The sequence below is a fragment of the Quercus suber genome, unplaced genomic scaffold (assembly GCF_002906115.3).
Source record: "Quercus suber isolate HL8 unplaced genomic scaffold, Cork oak 2.0 scaffold_283, whole genome shotgun sequence".
Taxonomy (NCBI): Eukaryota; Viridiplantae; Streptophyta; class Magnoliopsida; order Fagales; family Fagaceae; genus Quercus; species Quercus suber.
The window spans coordinates 708510-734853 of record NW_027069739.1 but is presented as its reverse complement, the minus strand read 5'-3'; the positions used below and the strand labels follow the sequence as shown (position 1 = coordinate 734853).

The 26344-nt window shown below is 35.2% G+C and overlaps 1 protein-coding gene across 1 annotated transcript; it reads left to right on the top strand.

The window, feature by feature from the left end:
* Positions 1-14035: 14035 nt before the first annotated feature.
* Positions 14036-16176, top strand: LOC112025636 (probable polyamine oxidase 5). Its single transcript, XM_024058304.2, has one exon. It carries the CDS (start codon positions 14431-14433, stop codon positions 16120-16122), a length of 1692 nt encoding a protein of 563 aa, XP_023914072.1. The 5' UTR covers positions 14036-14430; the 3' UTR covers positions 16123-16176.
* The last annotated feature ends 10168 nt before the right edge of the window (positions 16177-26344 follow it).

The window sequence follows — 26344 nt, the reverse complement described above, 5'->3', positions numbered from 1 at the left end:
CACTTTTTGAGTTGCTCTAAATTGATGAGTCTTTCTGAGTGTCAATGCCATTTCTGAGTGTAATTAATTACTGTTTTCTATGTAAAAACTTCTATAGTTTTTATTTTCTTATTTTTGGGTTTTTGTTATTGCATGCATTGCACGGGTTAGCAACTAGTTAATTGTATAGGTGAACTAATGACCCAATGCTTAGATGAAGTCAATTCTATAATGGAATGTTTATGTAATAATGATCTATCATATTTCGTCTCTCCTACTCTTTATTATTCAATAGTTAGAAGATGGGGGATTTGAAACCTGAACGTCTATGTTGGCAACACTAGAAGTTATTAACTAAGTTACAAAGCTCTTGGCATTTTTGTTTGTTTGTTTGTTTGTTGTTGTTGTTGTTGTTGTTGTTTGTTTGTTTGTTTGTTTTTTTTTTTTTTTAATCCATGTGGTATAGGATGATACCTATTATGATCAATTTATTTCAAATGTTTAGTCATAATAATTTTTCTTTTTTATATTAAGAATCGTTTATTTAAAGTGTTTTAGGCATGATACTTGAAAACACATTATTATGATATATGATATCATAATATGGGTGCGCAAATTTCTGTTTTTCCATTTCACCCCAAAAAAAAAAAAAAAAATCATGTTTTCCTCAGTTTCTCGGTTCACAACCCACCACCCTTGGACCTCATTAGCTTTACACTACCCCAAAGTCCAGACCCATACAAGCCTTGGGCTATCTTTCAAAAGAAAGAATCCTGGGCCATCCATCAAGGTGCCTTCCCCCTCAAATGGGCTGTCTTTCACGACAACCACGCGTTTTTCCAAATTTTTTTATCCGGACCAAAGAATAAATTTTTTTTATAGAAAGTTTCATCTTATTACGTCCGTTCCTAATAGCTTTTTATTATTGGACTAAAATACTAATTAATTTTTGGTGTTGGCGGAGTTTGAAATCTAAATCTCTTATTCAACCATCAAATATTTAATTAATTGATCTAACTGAAATTCACCCAAAGAATAACATCTATTTACCTCAAACTAATTTTAAAATTTTAAGAAAATGCAGAGACTTCAATGATTGATTTTTTAAAATATTTTATTTTATTTTATTTTAATTTTATAATTCAATAATTGTAGTGGGGAAATGATAATTTGAATTTTAAATGTTTCTGTTCAAAACATTAAGAGATGCTAACTCTGCAAAACTTTTGGCGACTTAATGATTGAACAAAAATTAAAGCAAATGGTAAAATTTTAAAATTCCATGAATAAGTCCATCAGAGGATAATTTAAAGTGATAGTTTGGGTTATTTTATTTTTGAGATAAAGGTGAGGGTTTGAACATGTAATGCTTAGTGAATTACTTTGAAAATGTTCGTACGCATCACTCTGTACACACAATATTCATAATTTTAAGCACGATGTCTTTTAAATTTTAAGGATGTTTCCATTTAAAATGTGAAAGATGCAATGTGTATGGATGGTATATAGAAACAAGTGAGTGAGAATCAATACCTTAAAATCAACTGATGATTAAAATCATTATGTTTTGATTTTTATCTATTGAAATATTCATGTGAGTGATACCTACATCTTATCATATATATTATATTAAAGTGGAAGCTGAGAGAAAGTTCCATCAATAATTCAAATTAGATTCTAATTGCACTTCAAATTTGTGTCAAGTGTCATTCTATTTGTCTTATTATTTGATGCCAAGTGTTTCTATAATTTAAATTTACTCTAATTTTCATGCCAAATGTCCTTCCAACTATATTTTATTTGCCGTGTCAATTATGTTCTCATGTATCTAAATATAGAAAAAAAAAATCAATTTGAATTAACTATATTTCTATGTAATACATAGTATCATCTATTACTTATTATATACTGTATATAACATTTTTATCTAACTAATAAGTAAGAGGGCTCAAATGGATAGGTTTAGTGTTATCCATTTATATTATATAAACTTCTCAATTGGAGCTTTTTTACGGTGTTTTATTATATCTCGAACTTCCTCCAAGGCTAAGAGCAATGGGCTCAATAATTGGACCTAAGCAAATCATAGTTGTTACTTGATTGCCAATTGACTGTGGGCCAGTGGCATGACATGAAAACTTCGCTTGTTGGGAATTCAATTGAGATGAAAGAATTTTGGATAAAATGTATTTTGTTCTCTTCGATATGAGGTCTATTTATTCTTGAGCCATTAAATGTTTAAAATATAATAATCTCAATATATATTTTTAATTTAATTTATTGAATAAATGTTGAGACATCCTATATTTGAGGGACCAAAATCAAATCAACCTTATATATGAGGAACAAAAGTTGAACCGACCAAATATTTAAGAGACCAAAACCAACCGAATCCCATATTTTATGGGATAAATTCTTTTACATTTGAAATATTAAAGAAAATTACTGAATGCCTCGATCCCCATACCGTTGAAGCAGTCTGGGCAAATAATGTTAACATGAATCAAATAAGATAAAAAGGTTATATTTATTTGTATGACACCCTAACAAATTTCAATTAACTTTTTTATTTTGGGTGTGTGTTGGGAAGAGAGAGATGAGGTTTGAACAAAGACAAGAAACGCTATAAAAGATGATGTTATCATTGAACTATTACATAGCTTGTTTTGTTTACTTATAAAGGGTTGTATTTTAATTTCACATACTAAATTTTTTGTTTAGAGAGTTTCAACATATGATGTTCACTTCTGATGATAACTCTTTTTCTTCAGATTAAGACACCAATCAGTTTTTGGTGTAGGCGGAAATTGAACCTCGAATTTCTTATTCAACTATCAAAAATTTTACCAATTAAGCTAACTGGAATCCACAATTTTACATATTAAAGTGATAACATTATCTTAGGCTCTTAGCATAATAATAGTAATAATAACAATTTAGCGTTAAACAGCCGAAAACAATGTGATACCTCTTGCTAAACTGGTGCTTGACTGATTGCCCTCAATGCAAGCAAGACATTGACGTTTTTCGGCCCTATGCAAAGTTGCATAAATTAAAGCAAGCTCAAGCCTTTGTAATAAAAAGATAATTTGGAAACCAATCAAACAAATATGCCACCAATGTCCATACTCCATAGCATAGGGATTGGTTTGTCATGTCAGGAATAGTTATGTAAATTAAACATGACCAAACAATATAGACACTGTCTCTCCATTTTTCTCTTCAAAATATGTAACTGGTTTTGGTTTATTTCTGTCATGTCGAGTCGAATCTACTGAGTACTGACTGCATGATACTTATCTAAAATGGGAAATGATGCATTTGGACACCAAAATATCAATGGTTGGGAAGAATAACTTAGACGTGAAAATGAAATGGAGCTATTCATATCTTAGACCTCACATGCCTATTACACTTATGAAAGATTGTGATGGCTTGCTGGATTCTTTCATAGTCTTAGGGATATTAGCAGCGCATTTTCATTTTTGTTTTTGATTTTGTTTTTTGTTTTTTTTTGGGTTTGTTTTTATTTGGCCAATACTTTCACTAGTAACTGGGGTAGGAGAAGATTTTGTTGATTTTTTGCACAAACATTTAATAGATATAATTTCCTCAACAAATAATAAATTGGCAATTACAGTAGACATCTTATGGGTCATGCAATAGCTCACAATATTTTACCATGCAAGGATAGTTGTTGGTGCATTTTAATATTAATTATAAATTTTTTTATAATTGTGCTATTTATTTGGATCAAAGTGATTTGGTAATTGAAAATGTGTAATAGTTTTAATTTATTTATGGAGAGAACATCTCCAATAGGCCCCAAAGTCATTTTTTCTCTCCATTTTAGAGAACAAACCTACAAAACAAATCTCCAACAATCTCTTTGAAGGGAATATATACAAAATTTCTAAATCTGTGAGATACAAAAATAGAGAAAAAAAAAAATGCGCCAAAGAAAAATAATTACACAAGACAGTATTTACATGATTTGACAATTTGCTTACGTCTATGGTGTTGCATGGATTTCATTATTCTTAGGAAAGTATACAAGATGCGGCAGTACAGTTTTTTCGCTTAGAAAAAACATAAAATCCTAATCTCCAAAACAATAGTTCTTATATATTGTAGGAGCCTTTTTTGTGTACTGTACGTTGGGTTGGGCTGCCTCCTACTTTAATGGGCCCGAGTATTCTAAGTAGGAGAGTTGAGACCGGTCCAACTGTAACTCAACTTGGGCTGGCTTGTGCAAAAATTAGGTCTCGTCTGCCAGAAGTGTACTTATGGCAGACAGAGCTGTTTCAAATGAGTTATGATAGGCAGATATAATAACAACAAAGAAAACAGAATATAATGACCTTTTCTTAATGGAAAATGGTTAAGTAATCCCTATTTATGATAATCACAGTGAATAAAGGAGTAAATGATAACATGAGTTAATCAAGAATAAATATCAAGTCAAGTTTGGTTGGTAGAGGCAAAGACCAAAGAGGAAGAACGCCTCCTCTCAATGCAACTAATCTCCTAAGAAAGATCTTGCTGTGGGGATTAATAACTTTGAGGGAACCGGACTTAAATGGTTAGTGCCCAAAGGAATCCTATTTTGTTTACTTTTCTCAAAGAGAGTAGGATTTCAAGAGGGAGAGAGGGAAACTGACCTACTGGTATATGCCTATCGTATTATCTCTCTTGGTTTTCTGTTTTCTCTCTTATCTTTTTTTCTTTCCCTTGTTTTTTGCTTTCTTTCTATTTTTTCTTCGTGATCCCCTATTTTTTCGATCCCCCGTTCTAGGCACGACAAGGGTCTCCTTATAGTGCCTGCCGTGATCAGATTTTACCATTTTGCCCTTTAACTGCCTTTGTCTGGTCTGGGTGTACTTACCGACCACCAAAGGGTTCGTCTGTGTGCCACTCACCCTTGCTAGACAAAGGCAGGTTTGTTTTATTCGTTAGTCCGCCGTGGCACCCTTTCCTGCCACGGTGTAAGTGCTTTCTCTCTGTATCCCTCATGGCATACACCTAACGGTTCCTCCCTTAACCTTGCTTCTTTTGGGCGGTCTGTCATCCCAGCAGGACGTACCCCCCAAAGCGCTTGGGCAAAAGTCGCAGAATAGGTCTTTTCCCCTTTCCCCACTACTAAACCATACCCCCTTACCTCTCACCTCTGACCCATATTGGCTGAGTATAGGCTGGTGGTGCCTAGGCCTTACGCATGCTTCCCTCATGTATGTCCAAAATCTACCTGTTGCTTATGCGTTTGCTGCGGTTTGGAGCTGCGTTTGTACAGTCTGCCGCTCTTCTTCGTTCTTTTATGTGGGTCGTTTTATAATTCACTGTTCCCCTTAGGGGCTAGGCTTCATTTGATATTGGGCTTCACATTTCTTCCAACCTATTTCTTGATTACCATCATGTCCTGCCATATTACTTTGGCATTCCTACTGTATGGACTTAATCCTGCAGGACCCTTTTTAGGCCTACCGTGTGTTCTTTCCCATGACTATGAGTTTTCTTACTTATAGGCTCCTGTGTCCTTTTTTCCCTTGGGCATCCTTGGCCCATTTGCTTGCCTTGGGCTTTCTTGGCAATTTTTTCTAACTTTGTGTTCCCATGGGTTTTTACTAACTTTATTAGGCTTCCCTGGCCCAATTACCTCATTCTCATCTTTGGGGTTTGTGGGCTTGCCATCAATCCCCTACTCTCTTTGTTTACATTACTTTGGGCCCGCCGCGTCCCATTCTTACTTTTCCACATTGTATACTGCCCATGGGTTTGTTATTCGCTACTTCTCTCTTTCCGGGCTCTTTTAAGCCCATTTGCTTTCTCAAGGCTCATTTATTTATTTTATGGACCTGTGATCCATTATTTCTGCTACTTGGACTTAATGGTTCTTGTTTTCTATCTTTTTTGCCAGCTTCTTTTCGGTCTGTGTTGTTGGGCTTCTTTCTTTCTTTATGATTCTTCAAAAATGGCCCTTAACATATATCTTGCACATAGTATTCATAATGGGCTACAAAACGGGCAAAAAAATTTTCCCGGGGGCATTGCCTTGGACCCCCAAGGAGGCTTGTCCATGAGCGCTACGACTTAGGCCTATCAGCCCAAGCCTCTGCTCCATGGACTAATTTTCAGAAAATCTTCTATTAAAACCATAACAATATTATTGTGGGTTGGGTCATAATTCGGAAACACAACTAGGCTCCACAAAACCCAACACCCTTCATTTAACTGAATTTTTTTTAGAGCTACAACAACTGTCTTTGTAGGAAGAGCAATTGTAGCTATGTAAAGGATTTAAAGGAATAAAAGATTCTCTCTCTCTCTCTCTCTCTCTCTCTCTCTCCCCTGGGCGGATGTGGAGAAGCAGAAAGACGAGAACAACGATGCGACGGGGGAGGGAGGACTAGAGCAACATTGGAGGGAGGAGCATAAGAGTGGTGGCAAACGGGCAAAGATGAGAGCCGTGGAGGGTCTCTCTCTCTCATATGGATAGAAAGTAGTAGATAAAAAGGATACAGGTAGAAAAATGATAAAAATATTATTTTAGTAAAATTTAACAAAAATATAGAGATTGTTGGAGATGTGTTTAAAAATTGGATAGGTAAAATAAAAAAGATGTTTTTTTTTTTTTTTTTTTTTATATATAAAATTTTCCATTCAATTCAAGTGAAAATTTTAAGAGACTATTGAAGATGCCCCAAGTGATCTGTATTCTATCACAATACCTAAACACAACAATACATTATCAATATATGTATATCAAATGATTTACAAATAATACAATGGTGCATATTTGAACAATTTTGGAAAAATAATTATTTTTATTTTTGTATGTCCAAATGATTTTATTTTAATTTTGAATAACTTTTGAATTTTATAAAAGTTTTAATATTATCACTAACAAATTTAAGAAGATTCAATTTCAAAGCCTTAGAGGTCGTCAATGGTAGACATCTCTACAAGCTCTCGAATGAAAAGCAATGTAAGAGGTAAGAAATTTTTAGTTTACGGTAAAGTATTAAAAAAAAAAAAAAAAACTATTTCATACATTGATACCATGTAAGAAAACTTTTGTTCACAAGCTCTTATAAAAATTGCTAAGGGCCTATAAATGTGTATATCTATAATTATGTAATTTTCATTTTAATTATATAATAATTTGTATGACATATAATTACATCTTATGTGTGTTTATATGTATCAAATTCATTGTTGTAGTTTGATTCTTAAAAAAAAAAATTGTTGCAGTTTTTAGAGTTATTTATGAGAAAACTAATTTGTATGCATGACATATAATTATGATGTAATTATGCATGACATAATTTGTATCAAGTGATTAAAATCCTTTGTTGTAATTTGATTCTAGGAAAAAAAAAATCATTATTGTAGTTGTTAGAGTTATTTTAGAAAACTGAGTGGAATGATATGAACAACTACAAATATTAGAAAGGGACTTGTGCAAAATATCCGACAGACTTACGTGGTAGTAAAATCGAGGTGGCAATTTTTTTTTTTTTGCTCTTAAACAAAAACCGTTCATTGAAGAAAACCCAAAGAAACAGTAGAGCAACAATAAGAATACACCAAAGAAAACTCCAAACAAACATTTATCAAATCTAGAATACACCAAACTACCTAGGAAAGCAACCACAACAGAAAAGAAAAAAAGACAAACATGAGAAAACCAACACAACAAAACGCCATAACAAGTAACAATCATACTTAATAAAGCATCTCTGAGAGCACCAAATTAGTGACATGATGTGGGAGCATCATGGAAGATACGGAACCAGTAAAAGAATGATAAGCACCCTATTCGACAAGAGTGTGAGCTATCCCATTCCCCTGTATTTGAACCCATGGAAACCTAAACTCTGAGTTCATCACATACATCCATAACCATGGCTATAACATTATCAATTACTTTACAACTTTTGACAAGTAAAATATTCTATTGCCCTTCTTAGTACTTGTTTGGATATTGATGTTAAAGGTAGCGTCAGTGTTTTGGCCTTTTTTTTTTTTTTTTTAGAACATTCACTATGGGTCCCGTGCAGGAAGAGAAATGCATTTTTTTTTTGCTTTTCCAGTGGGTCCCGTGCATTGTTCACGGGACCCACAAGTACTTTATTCAAAAAAATCTTTAAAATTGGGTCCCACAGTACTATTCATACTTTAAAAATTATTTTGCTACAGTGTTTTCAGTTTTCAACAAAATAAACAGTATCCAAACATACTCTACAAGCATTCACATCCCAAAATTCTATCTCATCTTATTTTGCCATCCCAAAAAGCTATTTTATCAATTATACTATACCATTTTACAATATTCTCAGCATCCCAACTTTTATTTTACAATATAACGCATTAAAATAATATTTGTATACAATAAAATAATATATCCTAAAATCCAAATAAAAACAAAAACCCAAAACCCAGAGAGAGAGAGAGAGAGAGAGAGAGGAATTGATAAAGTGAATAAAATATTAGTTTTTTTTTTAGAATAGTGCTACAGTGCAATTCTACGAATTGCACTGTAGTACTATTGCAAATTTTTTTGCAATAGTTGGTGTTTGCAAGTCCTGATTCTGGGCTTGTTTGGTGCATTAATGCTAAAATTCTCTTACATATAGCATTTGCAATACCAAATGCTAATGCTCTAAGGTGCCAAAGCTTCAACTACTAATGCTAAACAAGTCATGGTCTTTCCTATCCTGGCATAAGTAGCTTTTCCATCTCTCCAAGAGGCATCCCCATTGGTTTCATTCTAAATTTTGTATCTCTAATTGATTTTGTTCTAATTTTGCATTTCTTTTTAACTTTTATTATTTTTATTTTTAAGTGTAAATCACTAACAATAGTTCTGCAAACACACACAAACCTAATTCTCCATTCTAGTGACAACATGGTGATAAAAAAAAATAACCCACAAATTTCCCTTTACAATTGAAATGGAGAAAATTCATTTAATGATAAATGTTTAGTACTTTACAAATCAATTTCAAAACATATAGAAAATTCTATGTTAGTGTATGTGTTCTAAACACTTGACATTTTCATATGAGTTTATATATTATTGTGGATTTTCCTTGGTATTTTTAGATTTGGGGGCTTAGTTTGGGTTTAAGCCCTATCTGTATTACACATGTACGCCCTGCGTCACTTTGACGTGGGGGGTTATTCGGCTTTATTGTAGGGCCTAGCATTTTCGGGTTTTTATAACCGTTTTTGTCTTTAGGTTACTGTGTACGTTAATAAGTTATTTATAATATTTTTGACTAAGTTAGTGGCTTACTTAAAAGTCCACCAAACAAACGTAAACAGTTTGCTATAGACAAGAATAGTTTCACTCGACCTTGATCTTCTCTCTCACACAGTTTGCTCATCTTTGTCAAATAAGAACAAATTGTTTAATTTGTTGGTACACCTTAGAGAGTTTCTTTGAGTAATTAATATAACATATAGAGACACACTTTAATCCAAAAGACCTAAGTCCAATGGGTATGTGCTCAGTTATGTCATATTAACTACTCATTCTTTTTATCATTATTTAATGTGAGACTTCACTTATATGTGTAACTTAATATAATTCTCTCTTTATCTTGAAGGGAAAAACTTTTTATGAGAGGTTGTTCTTGAATCTTTTGTATGTGGATGTACGCCCAACACAAAGATAAATATTATAACTTAATTGTGGGAGTTTGTTCAATCAAAGAAGCACTGAATCTTTTTTTCAAGTGGCAAAAATCAAGTTTGAAGGACAACAGAATTGGACGATTCAATAGCTTAGATTATTCTTAAACTTTGATTTAAGTTTATGTTTTGTTATCGATTATTCAAATTAAACTTTTTTTTTTTTTGGGATAAAAATTTTGTGCATCCTCATAAAATATTTTCAACATGCTAATCCCAAGTACAAATACAATAACACAAAGTTGGGGCTCGACAAACCTAATCTATGGTTTCATCTCCCACATATGTGATAAAAACCATGAAATTATTGCTTACCAATTTGGGCAGTCAAAACACTAGAGTGAGGAAGCATGAGAAAATGTGTATTGTATGTCATTTTGTGGGTTTTCACAACCATGTGTAAAAGCAAATGATGAGGCAAGGCAGATAAAGAAAAGTGAAACCCAACTACAATTAGGCAATGATACTCCAACCTAACATTACTTTTGTACCTATCCCAATCATATCAATCCGGCCCCTTAAAATTAAAAAAAAAAAAAGAAAAAGAAAAAAAAAAGTGAAATGAGGGTGTCAATCATTAATCTCTTACTCTCAAAAAAAGTTAAAATAAATTCTAAACAGTGAAAAAAATTCCACTATTTTTTCACCATGTAAATTAAACCAAGTTGAGTGATTGGTCATCCAGTTCATTGATAGAAGAGAATTCCCCATCAATTTTTTAACTCATTAAAGAGAAAAAAAAAAAAAAAAAACCTATAAATTTTACACCAATGAGATAACATTATCCCATCAATTTTTTAACTCATTAAAGAGAAAAAAAAAAAAAAAAAACCTATAAATTTTACACCAATGAGATAACATTATCTTTGGTTTTTTTTATTTTTTTATTTTTTATTATTTTATTTTTATAATAATTTCTCTTAGTATTTCTGCAACTAGTCCTCCAAATGCACGTGATCCTATGGAGACCATTGGATCCAAGCTTCAGTGCTCAAGATAATTTTGGTCACGAGAGACGATGTGCAGCAATATTGGGTACTAAAGGGTTTTGACTTGCCTTGATCAAGCTTTGATAATGATGCATCGCCTGACCTGATTATTATATAATCATGGCTAATTAATGAAGCATAACAGTGATAGATATTTAAAATTAGAGCAAAACTTATGTGTAATACATTAGTCATTAGGTTAATTATATTAAATTTTCTAACTAAGTACATGTTATTTATTTAAAGAATCAGGTCAAAATTTCATTACTTAGAAACTATGATATGTCATTAATTACAATAGGAGCAATTTCCGAAGGTATGTCTTCTAACCATACTCGGAGCTCATCACTTACCCTAACCTTCCTAGCCAAGGCATGGAAAACAAAATTGCCAGTTCGTTTTACATGGGAGAAATCCGAAGGATGCCAAGCTTGGATTGGTGCTTTGAATTTGGTTGATTACCACTTCAGAATCACCCTCCACAGTAATTTCCATAAGCCTGATTTTTGCAGCCAATTTCACTGCACCCCTGCATGCTAGAGCTTCAGAATCACCTTGGCTTTGTCCATTGTTCAAATACATGGTTGTATTGACTAATAAAATAGTATCTAAGTTTTACTCTTAAAATTATAAAGCGTCAAATGATTAATCTTTCAATGTAATCTAGTCTGTCTTTCAACCACAATTGTATTGACCAATGCACCACAAATTCCTTGGGGATGGCAGATGGCTTCAAAATTCTATTTAAGAGTTTTTAACCTTAGACCTCATGGGATCTCATGTGAAGCATTAAGAACCAATAAACCAACTTCTTAGATTTTATATTGATGCCTTAAACTTTGCACTTTTCTACCTACCACGCTTATGTTTTTAGTAACTTATTTACAGGAGAAAGTGGTCTTAAGCAAATAAGTTGGTTGAAAATTGATAGTTCTGGCAATGTTTTCTTAAGGATTGCTTGCCAAATAGTGATGGGACAATACTAGGTGCTGATGCACTGATATTGGTTTCACTGTTTTATAGGAGGTCCCTATCTCAAAAGTAAAAAAATGATCTGAGTGTCAACCAGATATGTTGTAAAGAAGAATCATACTATAACGTCCAAATTTGTTTAATGCCAGCTTCTTTTACTTTTTGATCAAGCTATGATACACTCATATCTGCACTTCCTTTAATGAAGATTTAGAGGGGAAGTTTGGGGCCTCATAAATTATTGAACATTAAATCTTTTGGTAAAGAGATTGATTAACATATGCATGAGATTGTTTAAAATATTGATACGGATGGGTCACGGTAATCAACACTATCATGGGTGCTTATCGCCACCAGATTTCATATTTTACCTTTATCTCACATCATTCACACATATCATCCAAGCCGTTGACCACAATATCCAATGGCCTAAAAATATTTGATTGAGGGACATCGAGTAGACCCAATAAGCCTAATCATTACTAGATTTTGAAGGGAAATAATTTTTTATTATGTGGGGATTAATATACCGAGTAAATTGTCTGGACCATAGAATGTAGAAGAAGATGCAGTTGGAACTTGAAAGCAACTTCTTCAAATGAAAGAAATCTACTGTACGTGTATAAAGTAAGCTCTTTTATTTCACGGGTCACTTCTCAACAAGGTTTATCTATCATCCAATTAGACAACACAATGGAAAGGCAAACATCTATCACTATAAATCTTCTTTAATGAAAGGTAAATCAAAGACAATCTTTTGTCCATTACTTGTTAGCTGATTAGTTACTGTAGGTTCCACCCATTCTCCAAGATTAATATATGAAAGTGAGGTGAGCCATTCAAAGAGGTTGAAAAGAGAAGTAAAATCGTAGATTTTGGAAAAATTCAAACCTTTGCCTCCTATACTAATTGTAATTGTATGAACTTTGAAGTTTGAACTATACTCTAGGAAGTTCAGTGAGCACTGATAAGTGATAAGTTCCAACTGCGCCGTACGACTCCAAATCTAATGAACTTCCATACGTATATAAATTATACATACTTATTTTAGAAATTTCATTCACTATTTGACACCTACACTACCCTCCAAAGTTTGCCACAAGATCATTTCCTCTTACAGGTGCATGAACTTTGAACTGCTCACTCTAGGAAGTGATTAATTCCAAAATAAGCCGTATGACTCCAAAATTTAATGAACATTCATGTGTATACTTTCTAGAACCTAAACTTACATAAATTTGCGTGCATTTGCTACTTATTTGTTAAAAATTGGCTAAAGTAAAATACTTGAAATTAAAAAAAAATAATAATAATAATTCTAGTGTCACACCCAATTACACAACTTTGCCCACAACTTGCTCATGTGGCGAGCTGTAGTTGGTGGAAGGGTGATGGAAGGTACATGTGCCACACCCCTCTATCAACTACAACTCGCCACATGGACGAGTTGTGAACAAAGTTGTGTAATTGAGTGTGACACTAGAATTTTTCAAAAAAATAAGGCTTTAAAAAAGTACAATTGTACAATTCACTTTAAGGAGTAATCAATTCTAAACGCATCCTATAACTCTAAAATTTAATGAACATCATGCGTAAACATACTTGAATCCAAAATCCTAACAATTTCACGTGTGTTTGTTAAAAGATTTATTTGTTTAAAGTTGACAAAGTACAGTTTTGCTTAAAAAAATAAAAATGAAGACTTTAAAAAGTTTTATATAGGCTAATAAGCTAACGAGAAAATCCCAATTCAAATGATTTGAGTGCATTTAGATTTTACTTAGTTATCTTATTTTTGCATCAAATAATCTAACTTTTAGATTTTTTGAAAATAAGCTAGCGTTTAGTTTTTTTTGGGTCACATTTAACATAAAAGTTATTAACGCTATATCTTTTAATAAGCACTATATAAACAAGTTATCAGAAATAAGTTGCGGCTAAACGGAAAACAACATTCTCACATTGTTGAAATTGAACAGGACATTAACATTGTTAAAATTGAAAAAGAAAAAGAAAAAGAAAACTACATATTAACCTTTTTGGAGTAGTAGTGTTCATGGCCCATTAAGCAATGATGACAAATCAGAGTATACAAATTGCAAAGTCCATCCACTATTTTTTTTCTTGGTTGAGGACTAGTCCATCTGTTTTCAAATTTTGGAGAAATATTATGATTGTAAGCTATGTATTATTACCTCGTTATGACCCACCCAACGACGGCCCATCTATTGATCAGGACCATTGACTTGTTCAGTTGGTGGGCCGTCCCTAACCCAATTTACATGCGAGGTTGTTGAAAGGCACTGTCAACCTTTTAATTTTCTTGCCATCACAATATCGACTTTTGGCCTTTGGGTAACTATTTAGCTTGAGATTTTTTTTCACAAGGGGCTTTATTGAAGTTAATAATTGAAGGGCTAAATAAGTTTGTGAATTGTGATATTTTGTGTATATAAATGGCTATGGTCTATGGAGTTGAGAGAGACTATCACTATGAAAGCATTTAAAGAGAGAATGGTCTTTTGGGGTAGTATAATATAAGCCTATATCAATGGTAGAGCTCAAGAAAAAGTGGAGCCCTGTCTTTATTAGACAAATTAAAAAATGTTAAAAATAAAAGAGTCCCAAGAAGCCATAATAAGCCACATAGCCTAAAACCCTTATAAATTTCTCATCAGTAACTCAAATCTCACCTCACAGTTCATTTCTCTCTCTTTTTATTGTTGTTGTTTTTGTTGTTGTCATATATCTCCTTTGTTTTTAGTGTGTGCTAGTAGAACAACCAAAGCAAGCAACAATGGTGACCAAGAAACCAAGCATTGTGATAATTGGAGCAGGAATGGCTGGCCTTACTGCTGCCAACAAGCTCTACACTGCCACTGGCTTTAAGGACTCGTTTGAGCTGTGTGTTGTGGAAGGTGGGACAAGAATTGGTGGCAGAATTAACACTTCTGAGTTTGGTGGTGACCGTATTGAGATGGGTGCAACTTGGATCCATGGCATTGGAGGCAGCCCAGTTCACAAAATTGCTCAAGAAATCCATGCACTAGAGTCTGACCAGCCATGGGAGTGCATGGATGGGGTCTCTGAAGAGCCAAGTCAGCCTACCACCATTGCTGAAGGAGGGTTTCAGCTGAATCCATCTGTAGTCGCCCCTGTGACTACCCTCTTCAAGAAGCTGATGGCTTATGCTCAAGGCAAGCTGGTTGGAGACAGTGCTGCAGGCTGTGAAGAAATTGACTACTATACTAAGCTTCCAGCTAAGGCTTTAAAAGTTTCTTCTACAAGCAATGGTGGTCAAGAAAAGCTCAGTGTGGGTTCTTTTCTAAGACAAGGCCTTGATGCTTATTGGGTTTCTAAGAAAGACCAAGAAGAGCTCAAAGGGTATGGTAACTGGAGCAGAAAGTCGCTACAAGATGGAATCTTTGCAATGCATGAGAATACCCAGAGGACTTATACTTCAGCTGGTGATCTTTTAACTCTAGATTATAGTGCAGAAAGTGAGTACCGTATGTTTCCTGGTGACGAAATCACCATTGCTAAAGGCTACTTGAGCATAATTGAATCACTAGCTTCTGTTCTACCACCTGGTTTAGTCCAATTAGGCCGAAAGGTCACAAGAATTGAATGGCAGCCTGAAGGTGATGAAGTATCAGGCATGGAAAATGGAAGTGCTACTGCTACTAGGCCTGTGAAGGTACATTTCTGTGATGGGTCAAATATGTTGGCTGATCATGTTATTGTAACGGTTTCTTTGGGTGTACTTAAAGCTGGAATTCGTGAAGATTCAGGTATGTTCAATCCTCCCCTGCCTTCATTTAAGTCAGAGGCAATCTCAAGGCTTGGTTATGGTGTTGTCAATAAGTTGTTTCTGCAAGTGGAAGGCAATGATTGCAACAACTTCCCATATCTCCAAATGGTTTTCCATCGACCAGACTCAGAATTCAGGCATAAGAAAATACCATGGTGGATGAGGAGGACAGCTTCTCTGTGTCCAATTTATAGCAATTCAAGTGTCCTGCTATCTTGGTTTGCAGGGAAAGAAGCATTAGAGCTTGAATCACTTCGAGATGAAGAGATAATTAATGGGGTTTCAACAACAATCTCTAGCTTTCTACCACAACTCCACAAGCTAGTGAACTCTAACTCCCATGAGTTGTGCAATGGGACTGCCAATAAAGTGGGGAACTCTCATGGAAGTGAAGTGAAAGTCACAAAGATATTGAAGAGCAAATGGGCTACTGATCCTTTATTTTTGGGGTCTTACAGTTATGTTGCGGTTGGGTCAAGTGGTGATGATTTGGATAAAATGGCTGAGCCATTGCCAAAACTTAGTAATTGTAAGTCTGCCGGTTCCCCTCCACTTCAAATTCTGTTTGCAGGGGAAGCAACACACAGAACCCACTATTCTACAACTCATGGAGCTTACTTTAGTGGTCTTAGGGAAGCCATTAGGCTTCTTCAACATTATCAATGTATTGGAGTCTAAGACACTAATTAGTACTTTTTAATTTTTAATGAACATTTGTTTCTATGATATCAATCTCATTTTCAACTAAAGCATCTTTCTCTTTCTTTAGTGAGTCAGTGTGGAAGGAAAGGAAAAGATATTATGAGGGGTGAAAGAGAGAGAGGGAGAGAGGAGGGAACATATTTAGATGTACTGCAAGAATTAAAGAACTTTCTTTCATTTTTCTGTTGCTTTCTCTTTGTTTGGGAGTGTGGTTTTGCTTTTCATTTGATCTCGTTATCTTCAAAGCAAACCAACTGAGATTGTGTTTGACATTGAATATTTAAAAGTAACGAAGCAAAAAAAGCTTTGGATGCCCCGTCTCTCTCTCCTCACCAAGTGTGTGGTGTGAATTTATGTGTGTGTGTTCGTTTTGGTTTGTCCAGTGGACAGGATCCTATAAACCCGGCTCTTTCCAGCTTGGACTGACTTCATCAATTCCTTTCTTGACCCGAGGATTGTTTCACTGCCCATGACATTGTGTTCATAAATCCAAACAAGCCCTTGACACCCGTTTGAGGAAATTCCAGGGCATTCTCCTGTTTGAGTTAACAGACATGTGACAAGTTGAGAAATTTTTAGGAACGCAACCAATTCCATACAATAAATAAGTAGTGAGTTCATATAAAACTAATACCTATTTAGTCACAATCTTTAAGATAGTTGTGAAAAGTTGAAAATGGATGTAGAATTAATTGTACTCCTAAAATAACTCGGAAAGTTGTGACAAAACAATGAGCTGGCTGAAATGTATCTTCATCACATGAAAATGGGATAGAGCCATCGATCTTTAAAGGTCCCATCTACACTAACTCCTCCTGCCCTATTGGCCAATAGGAGTCAGTCAGAGTAGTGACCAAAGTGTCCTTAACAACGAGACAGAGTTAGAGATGCTTATGGTGATCTGATTGCTCTGATCTTTTGTACCCATTACACTGTTAGGTCCCATTCCATTCATAAGATGTTATAATCCAGACTGCCAGACATACACTCAAGACAGTTAGCTCTTAGTAGACAGCACCAGTAGCCTACCCACTTGACATGGTACTATCTAATATCTCTACAAAGCTAATCCTGGCTAGATATAGAGAAATCGACTGTTACATAAATAGCATAGATTCCCTTCATATCAGTAACACTAATAACATGCTAATCCCAATCCCATCCTTTTAATTTGCTTTATTTTGAATGTAATCAATTGCAATGCTTGACCATGATGCAGGTCCACATGCCTTGATAAATTTCTTTGTCAGATTTTCCAAACATTGTTAAAAAATGTTATGATACCGACTTCAGTCATTCACTTATTTTGCACACAAAGTTGATGGGAAAGAAAGCTATTGTTTAAAGAGTTTTACACATCAGAAAAAGTTTTCACAGAGGAGGAATGACATGTGGCATGCTATGACACCATCTTTGTAACATTTATTTTTTCCTTCCATTTCCATACCAAACAAGCAACAACAAATCACATGATTTAAGGCACTGGTAGGTTTTTCCCAAGTGACCCTTGAAATCTGATGAGCTTTTTGCCTCGGATTGATTTTCTGGGCATATTTGATTGTGAACACTGTATGGTCAAATCATGATCTGTTCATGTTTCATAGTGACTCTATTATTGTAAGATTTGCTAGGCTCTCCCCCAAAAAAACTGGAATGCCCCACCTGCTGTCCCTTTTTGCCCCCTGTGGGCTTCAATAACCCTTCGATGATTGTGCATATCACAGACCACTCTGTCAACAAGTCCTTGTCTAATTCATAAACAAATAAATGAGAATCTGAATTCCCCACCCACACCTCAGTTAATGGCTAATTTAACCTTGTTATTACACTTACCCTTTTCCCTTCTTTTTCCTCTAATCATCATTAACAACCCCTTTATCAACAATACTGCATGTTGAGTTTGAGTTGATTAATTCTCTAGCCTCTAATTACTTAAGCCATTTAAACTTTTGGGGTTCCCACTCAATAAACCATAATCATAATTCACTTTGAGTAATGATGTGATTTATTTGTTTGTTTTTAACTTTAGCTTAGGATAAAAAAAAATGATAAAAAAAAGAAAAGAAAGGTAAAGATGAAATTAGAATAGAATTACTTTTAAATAAGTTAATAAAAATCCATTTTAAATATATACCTTTTGACCATTAAGTTACAAAATTCTTTGGATTTGGAAAAAATATTGAATTGACGACACGTGCAAATTGGACAGTTGATAATGCAAGATGTTACATCTCACTTCCTAATGTTGTAAGTAACTTACATGTTGTTGGCTTCATTTCATACTCACAAATTTGGACCTATTATTTCCAGTTGAGGGTGACTAAAGTAAATGTTATTCATTTCTTGGGATTGAATAAAGTTTTTAACATGATCCAAAAGAGTGAAACTTGGATCATAGGTTTAAATTCATCGTATAATGAGGTCAATCAAAGAATAATTAGGTTGTAGATAATCTCTTGAAAGCTTTGAAAAAAAAAAGTTATCTGATTATAGATACTAGTAATAAGGTGCTTAAATCAGTTGATTTAACCCTTTGCGCTTTTTTTTTTTTTTTAAATTGCATCACCTTTCACCATTGGACACCATTTCTTTTTCTTTACCACGTGTCAAACTACTATAATCTAATGACCCATGTTTTGCCTTTTGGAAAATCTTAGATTTAAAAGTCTAATGATGCATTAGGAGCTGTCTGCCTGACTTATTCTTTCAAAATCAGAATAACTTTCCTATCCTTAGAGAGCCAATGATGTCCATAGTGAAGATAACTGATTTAAGTAGTTTATCATTTTGGTATCTTAACCATTTGCTTTAAAAAGGCCTTGTTGTAATGATAGGAGGAGGAGACCCTTTAACCAAAAGAGCAACTAGCATGTCTAACAATTTGTGTAAGGGAATCTAGAGCTCTAGTCATAGGGTTCTAGGGTCATTGGATGTTTCCCAACTCCCAAATACTCACAACCTGATCATTGAAAATTATGGTCCTAATTGATACTATCTTTTACCTACAAAGCTCTACTTGTTGAAGCAAAGGAGCCATGTTTCAGAGTCATAGATATGTCCTTCACTACAATTCAAAAACACTATCTTCTAGGATTTGTACTGTTCATGAATGGTCCAATAATGTCAAGCCAGTTGAGAAACTATCAGTAGAGAACAAAATTATGATTTGAACTTTGATGCTATGTTGGCAAGAGGGATTTCAGGCAACTGTAAAAGTAACCTGTAGGTAATAACTAACAAGTTAGTACTGGTACCATTTTTTTTAATATATTTTTCAGCAAAAATAAAAGAGTAGTACTAGTACTTTAAAAAATATATATATTTTTCATTCACAGGTGTTGGTCAATATTCACCTATCTGAGATCTGGCCAGAAGCAGTATCAGTGAAATCAGTGAAGAGAGATGCCTCAAGCCTCTCCAAAAGTGTGGGGCCCACCTTTTTGTGAGTTACCTGACATATATGCCAGGTGCAAGATATCCAAAATCCTTTGAAAGTGCTTTTCCCATACTATCATTTATTAGAGCATTCGCATTGGACAAGGTAAATGATATATGTTAAGGAATTTTAGCATTAAAGCAAAAAAATAAGCTAATATCCGGTCTTGTATCTGTCTTGTATCTTAAAAAAATTTAGAATTGTGCTACAGTATTATCACAAATTTGTGATAGTACTGTAGCACAATTGTAAAAGGAAATAATATTTATTTATTCATTCCTCTCTCCTCCCACTCTCTGTCTCACGTCTCAATCTCTGTCTTTCTCTCTGTGTCTCGTATCTAGCTTTTATTTATGTTTTGAAATATATTATTTTATTGTGTAGATATATTATTTTAATATGTAGTATTGTAAAATAAAAATTGGGATGTTGGGTGTATTGTAAAATGATATGGTATAATTGATAAATTAACTTTTTGAGATGGTAAAATAGAATACAACAAAATTTCCGGATGGGAATGCTTTAATAGTAGTAGGTATTGATGTCTAGTAAATGGTAAGGGTTATCTTGCCCAGATGCCAATGTACCCCTGGCTCATTAACAATTCTATAGGATTAGTCACTCATTAGAATGAGTAGTTTGAGTAGCATGTTTTAAACAAGCATAAAAGAAATGACCCAAGGCCCCTCAGAAAAAGGGGAAATTGGAAAAGCTTGGTGAAGTGTAGAAGTTGAAAGTGGAGCAAATTTCTTCCTTTTTGATCACTAATTATTGTTGCACACGTTGAGTTATTCATTGTCACACACACTCTAATTGAAATTGTGTTTTGAAAACATGATTTCAATTATGTATCTCGTACACGTAGTGTGTAACTATTACTATTCCTTTTCAATATTGTATTCCCACCACGAAGAAATTGGAAAATTCAGATTTGGATTTTTGCATTATACTGCTTTTAAGAAAATGTTCAAATTTGATGTGATATACTAATTGTTGGTTGAAAAGTTTGGCCCTTGAAAAATTCTCCTTTACATGCCTCATTCGAAACTGTGAAATGCTTATTCCAATATTAACATACATATTTTAGTGAAATATGGTCAGTGGCGGCTCTACATGCAAGTTAGATTGGTCACAGGACCACCATGTCTTGGAAAAAAAAAATGTATATATACATTTACCAAAAAAAATATTATATGCTAAACTAACCTATTGTGACTACCCTAATAAAAATTTTGAACAACTTGACTTGAGAATTACAAAAACTAATCGCAAACCCGCGCGATATGTGGGAAAATTTAATATGATTATTTTTTATTGGATAATTATTGAATTAATATATGAGATTGTATATTTTTAAAAATTCAGTGTGTTATTAGAAATTATGTTTTAAATTAGAAGTTTTTCTTGTAGTGTAACAAAATATATGTTGTAGTCAGGTATTACATATAGTGAGATATGTATGAAAACACAATCCAATATATATATATATATATATATTTTTTTTTTCTTTTTCTTTTTTAAAAATTGATAGTATGAGAACTATTAGACCAAGTTATAACTATGTATACTTTGTTTATTACTATATAGATGTATGCGATTCAATTCTTATAGGTATATTTTTCTCTAAAACATAAATATGCATCGATCTCTTTCTTCCTTGCAATTGAAACAAAGTGAAAAAGTAAATAAAAATAACTAGGAAATAGATCATTATCAATAAATCATATATCATAAAGTGGAAATATAAAATAAAATAAAATAAAATGCAAAAAGTAAAAGTTCCATAAGTACCTATATATAAAAACATTAATAGCATAACGATGTTCTAGAGTAAATTCTTATTTTATCTTATTCACTTTTTGACATTTTCGATAAAGATGATCAACTAAGTAAAGTAAAATGTAAGGACCAGATTTGAATTCCCAGCCCACTACGTGGATGGACTTAGGCCCAAAAAGCCTAAAACAATATAGAGAATGGGTTGGAAAACTGGGTTTTAGTTAATGAAACAAACACTAAAATAGGTTCAGATGATAAGAGAATGTAAGCAAGAAGAATTGTACTGAAGAAAATTAGTCCTCGGCAAAAGTTCGAGGATGTTTGTTCTTATATATTGTTCTCAATTTTGGTTACAAATTTGGTTCCTAGAAGCTACAGTATTTTTCTCGATCCCCTCATCTTGTTGCCTCTTTCTACATTTATATCCCTTTTCTTTTCATTTCCACCTTCCACATGCATGTTAGATGGTTGGTATGGATACTTGTCCCATCATCACCGTCCATAAGTCTTCATGTAGTAACTGTAAGGCTGAAATCTACTGTTCAAGTATCACCTCCACATTAATGGGGCCAAAGTGTTTGCTGCAGTGTATTTAATGTGGAGGTAACAACTTTCTCTTTAGATATTTTAGGGCATTGCCCTGTTCACTACTCTTACAATGCTTATCAACATCGACGAGACTTCTTGGAATATCATCCTGAGTGACAGAAAACCTTTTTGAACCTCGGCATTGGTTAGCCGAGGATGAATTTATCCTTGGCCTACTCCTTGAGCCATTATGGTTAAAGTTGACTTCTATTCACTAACACAGCCTTGTTTAGCAAATATTTCTCCTCCTCGGATAAACCCTCGTCCTTGGATTGGGCCATAAGCCTATAACACAAACAAATGATGGACTCCCAGTCCCAGGCCTAATACCTCCACAATAGCCTCTCGAGATTCTTCTTTCTGTCTCCTCAAGAAGAAAGGAGAATTTCGATGTCTCCACATTTGCTTTGTGCTTATTCCGTCCCACTTCTTCTCATAGATACGTTGTTATAACTGCCCAAGACATGCTTTTGTCGCTTCGGCTTACGAGACGCGCTCCTCATTAAATTTTTACGGCCTTATGTTCCCCACGTTCTACAGTGCGATGTAAATCTAACGGTTGAGAACTCTGCTAGGACTTGGGCGGGAACTTTCCCACTCTGTAGCTCATTTTTTGATATAAATATTAATCAAATCAAACACTCCCTTTACTTTAGCAATCATTTAACTCTTAGCGCACATACTTTGAACTTATCAACTCTCTCACCTTGCTCGAGCTTCTACAAATACTAAAAGTCTGTCCGAGGACCCACTTTTTACTCTTGTAACTCTTCACAAATCTCTACTCTTTATTTTTCCATACATTTTCTATTCTTCATACTTTTCCTCTTCTTGGCTCTATTCCTTTCCTCTCAACCACTTTAGGGCTCTTCAAACCACTCTAGAATAGGTAGATTTAAGTGTCTAGTAGATTTTGAGGAGAAGATAGAAATTTTTAGGGCTCAGTATAATATTCCTCTGGGGGTGGGTATTATGTACTGCAAAGAGGGAGAGTGGCATGTGAAAAGGCAGGAGGGAGAAGTTATGATCCCTATAATTGCCTTCATAGATGGGGGAATGAGAATTCCCATGAGCACTGTGCCCAGAGATTACCTTAGGGCTTATAGATTAGCTCTCACCCAATGCGCCCCAAACATGTTTAGGATTTTAGGGTGCGTAGATACCCTTAATGAAAAAATAGGTTTAGGACTCACCTATCACGACTTCAATTGGGTCTTAACCTTCATCACCTGAAGGGATAAAGGTACTACCTAAAGTCCAGGTATCTCGAAGTTAGACTGATTTAGTGACTTCTAGAATCCAATAAGGGCTTAAATAAAGATTTTTTGATCTTGTCAGGGGAGTGGCACGACGACCTCCCTTGTCTGACAAGAGAGGGACAGCTGGGTGGGGTTTTGGGTCTTAGCATGTTTATTTTTACAAGTCCTTTCTTTGCCTTTTTTGATAAAATATATATTTTTTATTCCTGATGATTTTGCAGACAGACGCGCCACCGAATCGAACTTCGGCCTAGTCAACAGGGAGAGTTTGGACAACATACTCCAAGCTGAGGTCTTCGTACACGACAACGGCTAATTGCGAGCGGCCCACCTAATCTTGGGGTACAAGCCAATCTCATCCGGCTTCCAAGCACCAAAATGCGTGATTAGAGCCAAAGACCCTCGTCTACATCGCATAAGTGTAGCTGTCCCGGCTTTCTTCTCCCTAAAGGCGCACCTATTCCAGAAGGCACCCTCCTTACTCAACCCATCCCAAGGGACGATCTTACTTCTCAACTGATCCCAGAGGGCATTCCTATAGTAATCTCTTCGTCACAAGTTGCGACTGGTGAATCTACCTCCTCTCGACCCATCAACAAAGAAGAAAGTAAGGGAGAAGAAGAAAGAGACAAAGAAGTGTTAGTCGTCTCAGACTCAGACAATGTTTACGAGGTTTTCTACCAACCTCCATCTCCTGTGACTGAAGAAGCAATTACCTTATTAGAAGAGATGGGTATTTAACGGAAGCAGAGGTCGACCTTGCAAGAGCTGCTGGAATCCCAACCTAGGGGAAAAAATTCGAGAAGTCTACCCAATCTCAGCCTCATCCGCCTCTAGCTCAGACCCGTCTTTCTACTCCTCCCCCTGCCCAACAGACTCGTGCCGACCTTGCCGACCACAAAAGAAAAAGGGATGACAAGGGTAAAACGGTTATGGAGGTTGGTAAGTACCTCCCACATCAAGAAGGTGATCTCCAGAGGGGGTCTAAACATCCCCAAGATGTGCAGACAAGGTTAGCTCATGAAGCTGACAGAAGGGGCGAGCACCCAGTTACAACCTCGGCCTGGGCTCCGCCCATGGAACTGAATGAGGCCCTTCTAACTAGTGAAGCTTCTATCAGGGACTTCCAAGGAAGGACAGTTGGGTATATAGCCCATGCTGTGGAACAAACCTTGCTTCTCCCCAAGGACATGGCTGACCTCAGGTCTCTGAGGCAGCATGAAGTTTTCCTCGGGCTTAAAAGAGACGTAGCAATGGTAACCACTTTAAAGTAAAATCCTTTTTCTTTTTTTTACTTAACTTTTCTTTCTTCTCAGGCTACCCAGGCAGTCTTTAAGGCCGAGGAGATGGTGAATTCCTTCCACTGAAAAATGAAAGAGGAGGAAGGAAAGAGGATAGTAGCCGTGGATGCCTTCCACGTGGCTGAGAAAAGTAACAAAGATTTGAAAGCTAAACTAAATGAGGAGGAAAAGGAGAGGAAGTATGCTGCAGCCGCCTTAGAGAACACGAAAAAGCAGGCCGAAAGCCAATGGTTACTCCTCCGAGGGGCCAAGGAGAAATTGGCCGCTGCCAAGGAGCAAATTGATGCCTTGCAAAAAAAAATTGGAGGATGCTGAGAAGGCTAGGGCTCTTACCAAGAAGGACAAGGATGAGGCAGAGAAAGCCAAGGACAAAGCGAAGCAACATGGATACAAAGTTAAGGTGGCCGAGACCGAAGACGCCCTTAGGGCTGAGGTCCTTCTAGTGTAGAACTTACTGTGCCCTGACATGGGATGAAGCCCTCAACCAAGCCGAGGTTGAGGCTTCTTCTGTGCTCATGAGAGCAGAAAGTGTCTACTACCCCCCCGCTATACGCCCTCAAAGTTCTGAAGACTCCCAGGTTGACCTATTGTCCTCAGAGGTAGGGGAAATTCAAGGCAGCCCATCCAAAGCTCCTCCTGCGGCTGATACCACTCTGGAAGGGATATAGCAGGACAAGGGTACCACAGAGGCAGGAGAAGGCAACAAGGAAGTAGCCGAGGGCTCTGACCTGCCTCCAATGGCTTCAAATGATCCCTCTAAGGACAAAGGAACTTCCCAGAATATGGAGTTAGTGTTGGCAACCCTTTCTATACCCCCAAAAGAGGACCCTAAAGATGCCAAACTGTCCACCACATTAGCGAGCACTCAGCCTCCTAAGGACCCAAAGGACAAAATTGTAATAAAAATGAAGAAATAGGTCACCCCTTTTTTTCCCAGTTTGTAATCAACCTACCTTTTTTGTACTTGTTCTGTCTTATTTGAAGACTTTTACTTAATGAAAGTTATGGATATTTCCTTTCTTCCTGTGATTTCTATACTGAAATTGATATCATTTCCATTTTAGCTAACACCAAATAAAAGTAATGATGAGGTAACACTTCTTTCACTAACCTACTTGAGTAAAGAGCAATTATCCTAATTCATACGATCAACAACAAAAGCAGGTGAATTTATTAAGTTAATCATCTTGGCAAAGCATAAACTTAATTTCATGAACATACACAGTGTTGTAATATGTATATAGGTTTAAGTGATGCTCATGAGGGTCAAAGAGATGGTCAAGTTTTACACAAGTACAGGCATGCCCGTAAATGCTTTAAGTGATGCTCATGAGCATCCATTTAGAACTCTTATTGAAATGAAAATCATTGCTGTTTGGAGTGATTACATCCGATCCCAAAGTAGTTAACAAAGGAAATCAACTTACTGTATATGTATATATTTCACAAAGTTTGTTATAAATAAGATTTTGTCCTGATATATAGCCATTTGAAGGAAAAGATTAATTTATCCAAGGCAAGTGGTTTGAGGATCCAGGCATGACCAAGTTTCTCTTTGATACTTAGATAGTGGTCATAATGTGTTAACTTTCCTAAAGCAGATGGTTCAAAGAACCAGGCATAGTTAAGGTTTTGTTTAATACTTAAAAAATTAATTGAAATGTATCAATTTTTTCAAGGTATGTGGTCTGAGGAGTCAGGCATGATTAGGGTTCTGTTTGATACTTAGAAAATTAATTGAAAGATATCAATTTCCCCAAGGTATGTGGTCCGAGGATCCAGGCAAGACCAAGGTTCTGTTTGATACTCAGATAGTTGTTATGGTGTGTTAATTT

Coding starts and splice junctions, on each gene's coding strand:
- LOC112025636 (XM_024058304.2), top strand. CDS start 14,431: ATGGTGACCAAGAAACCAAGCATTGTGATAATTGGAGCAGGAATGGCT.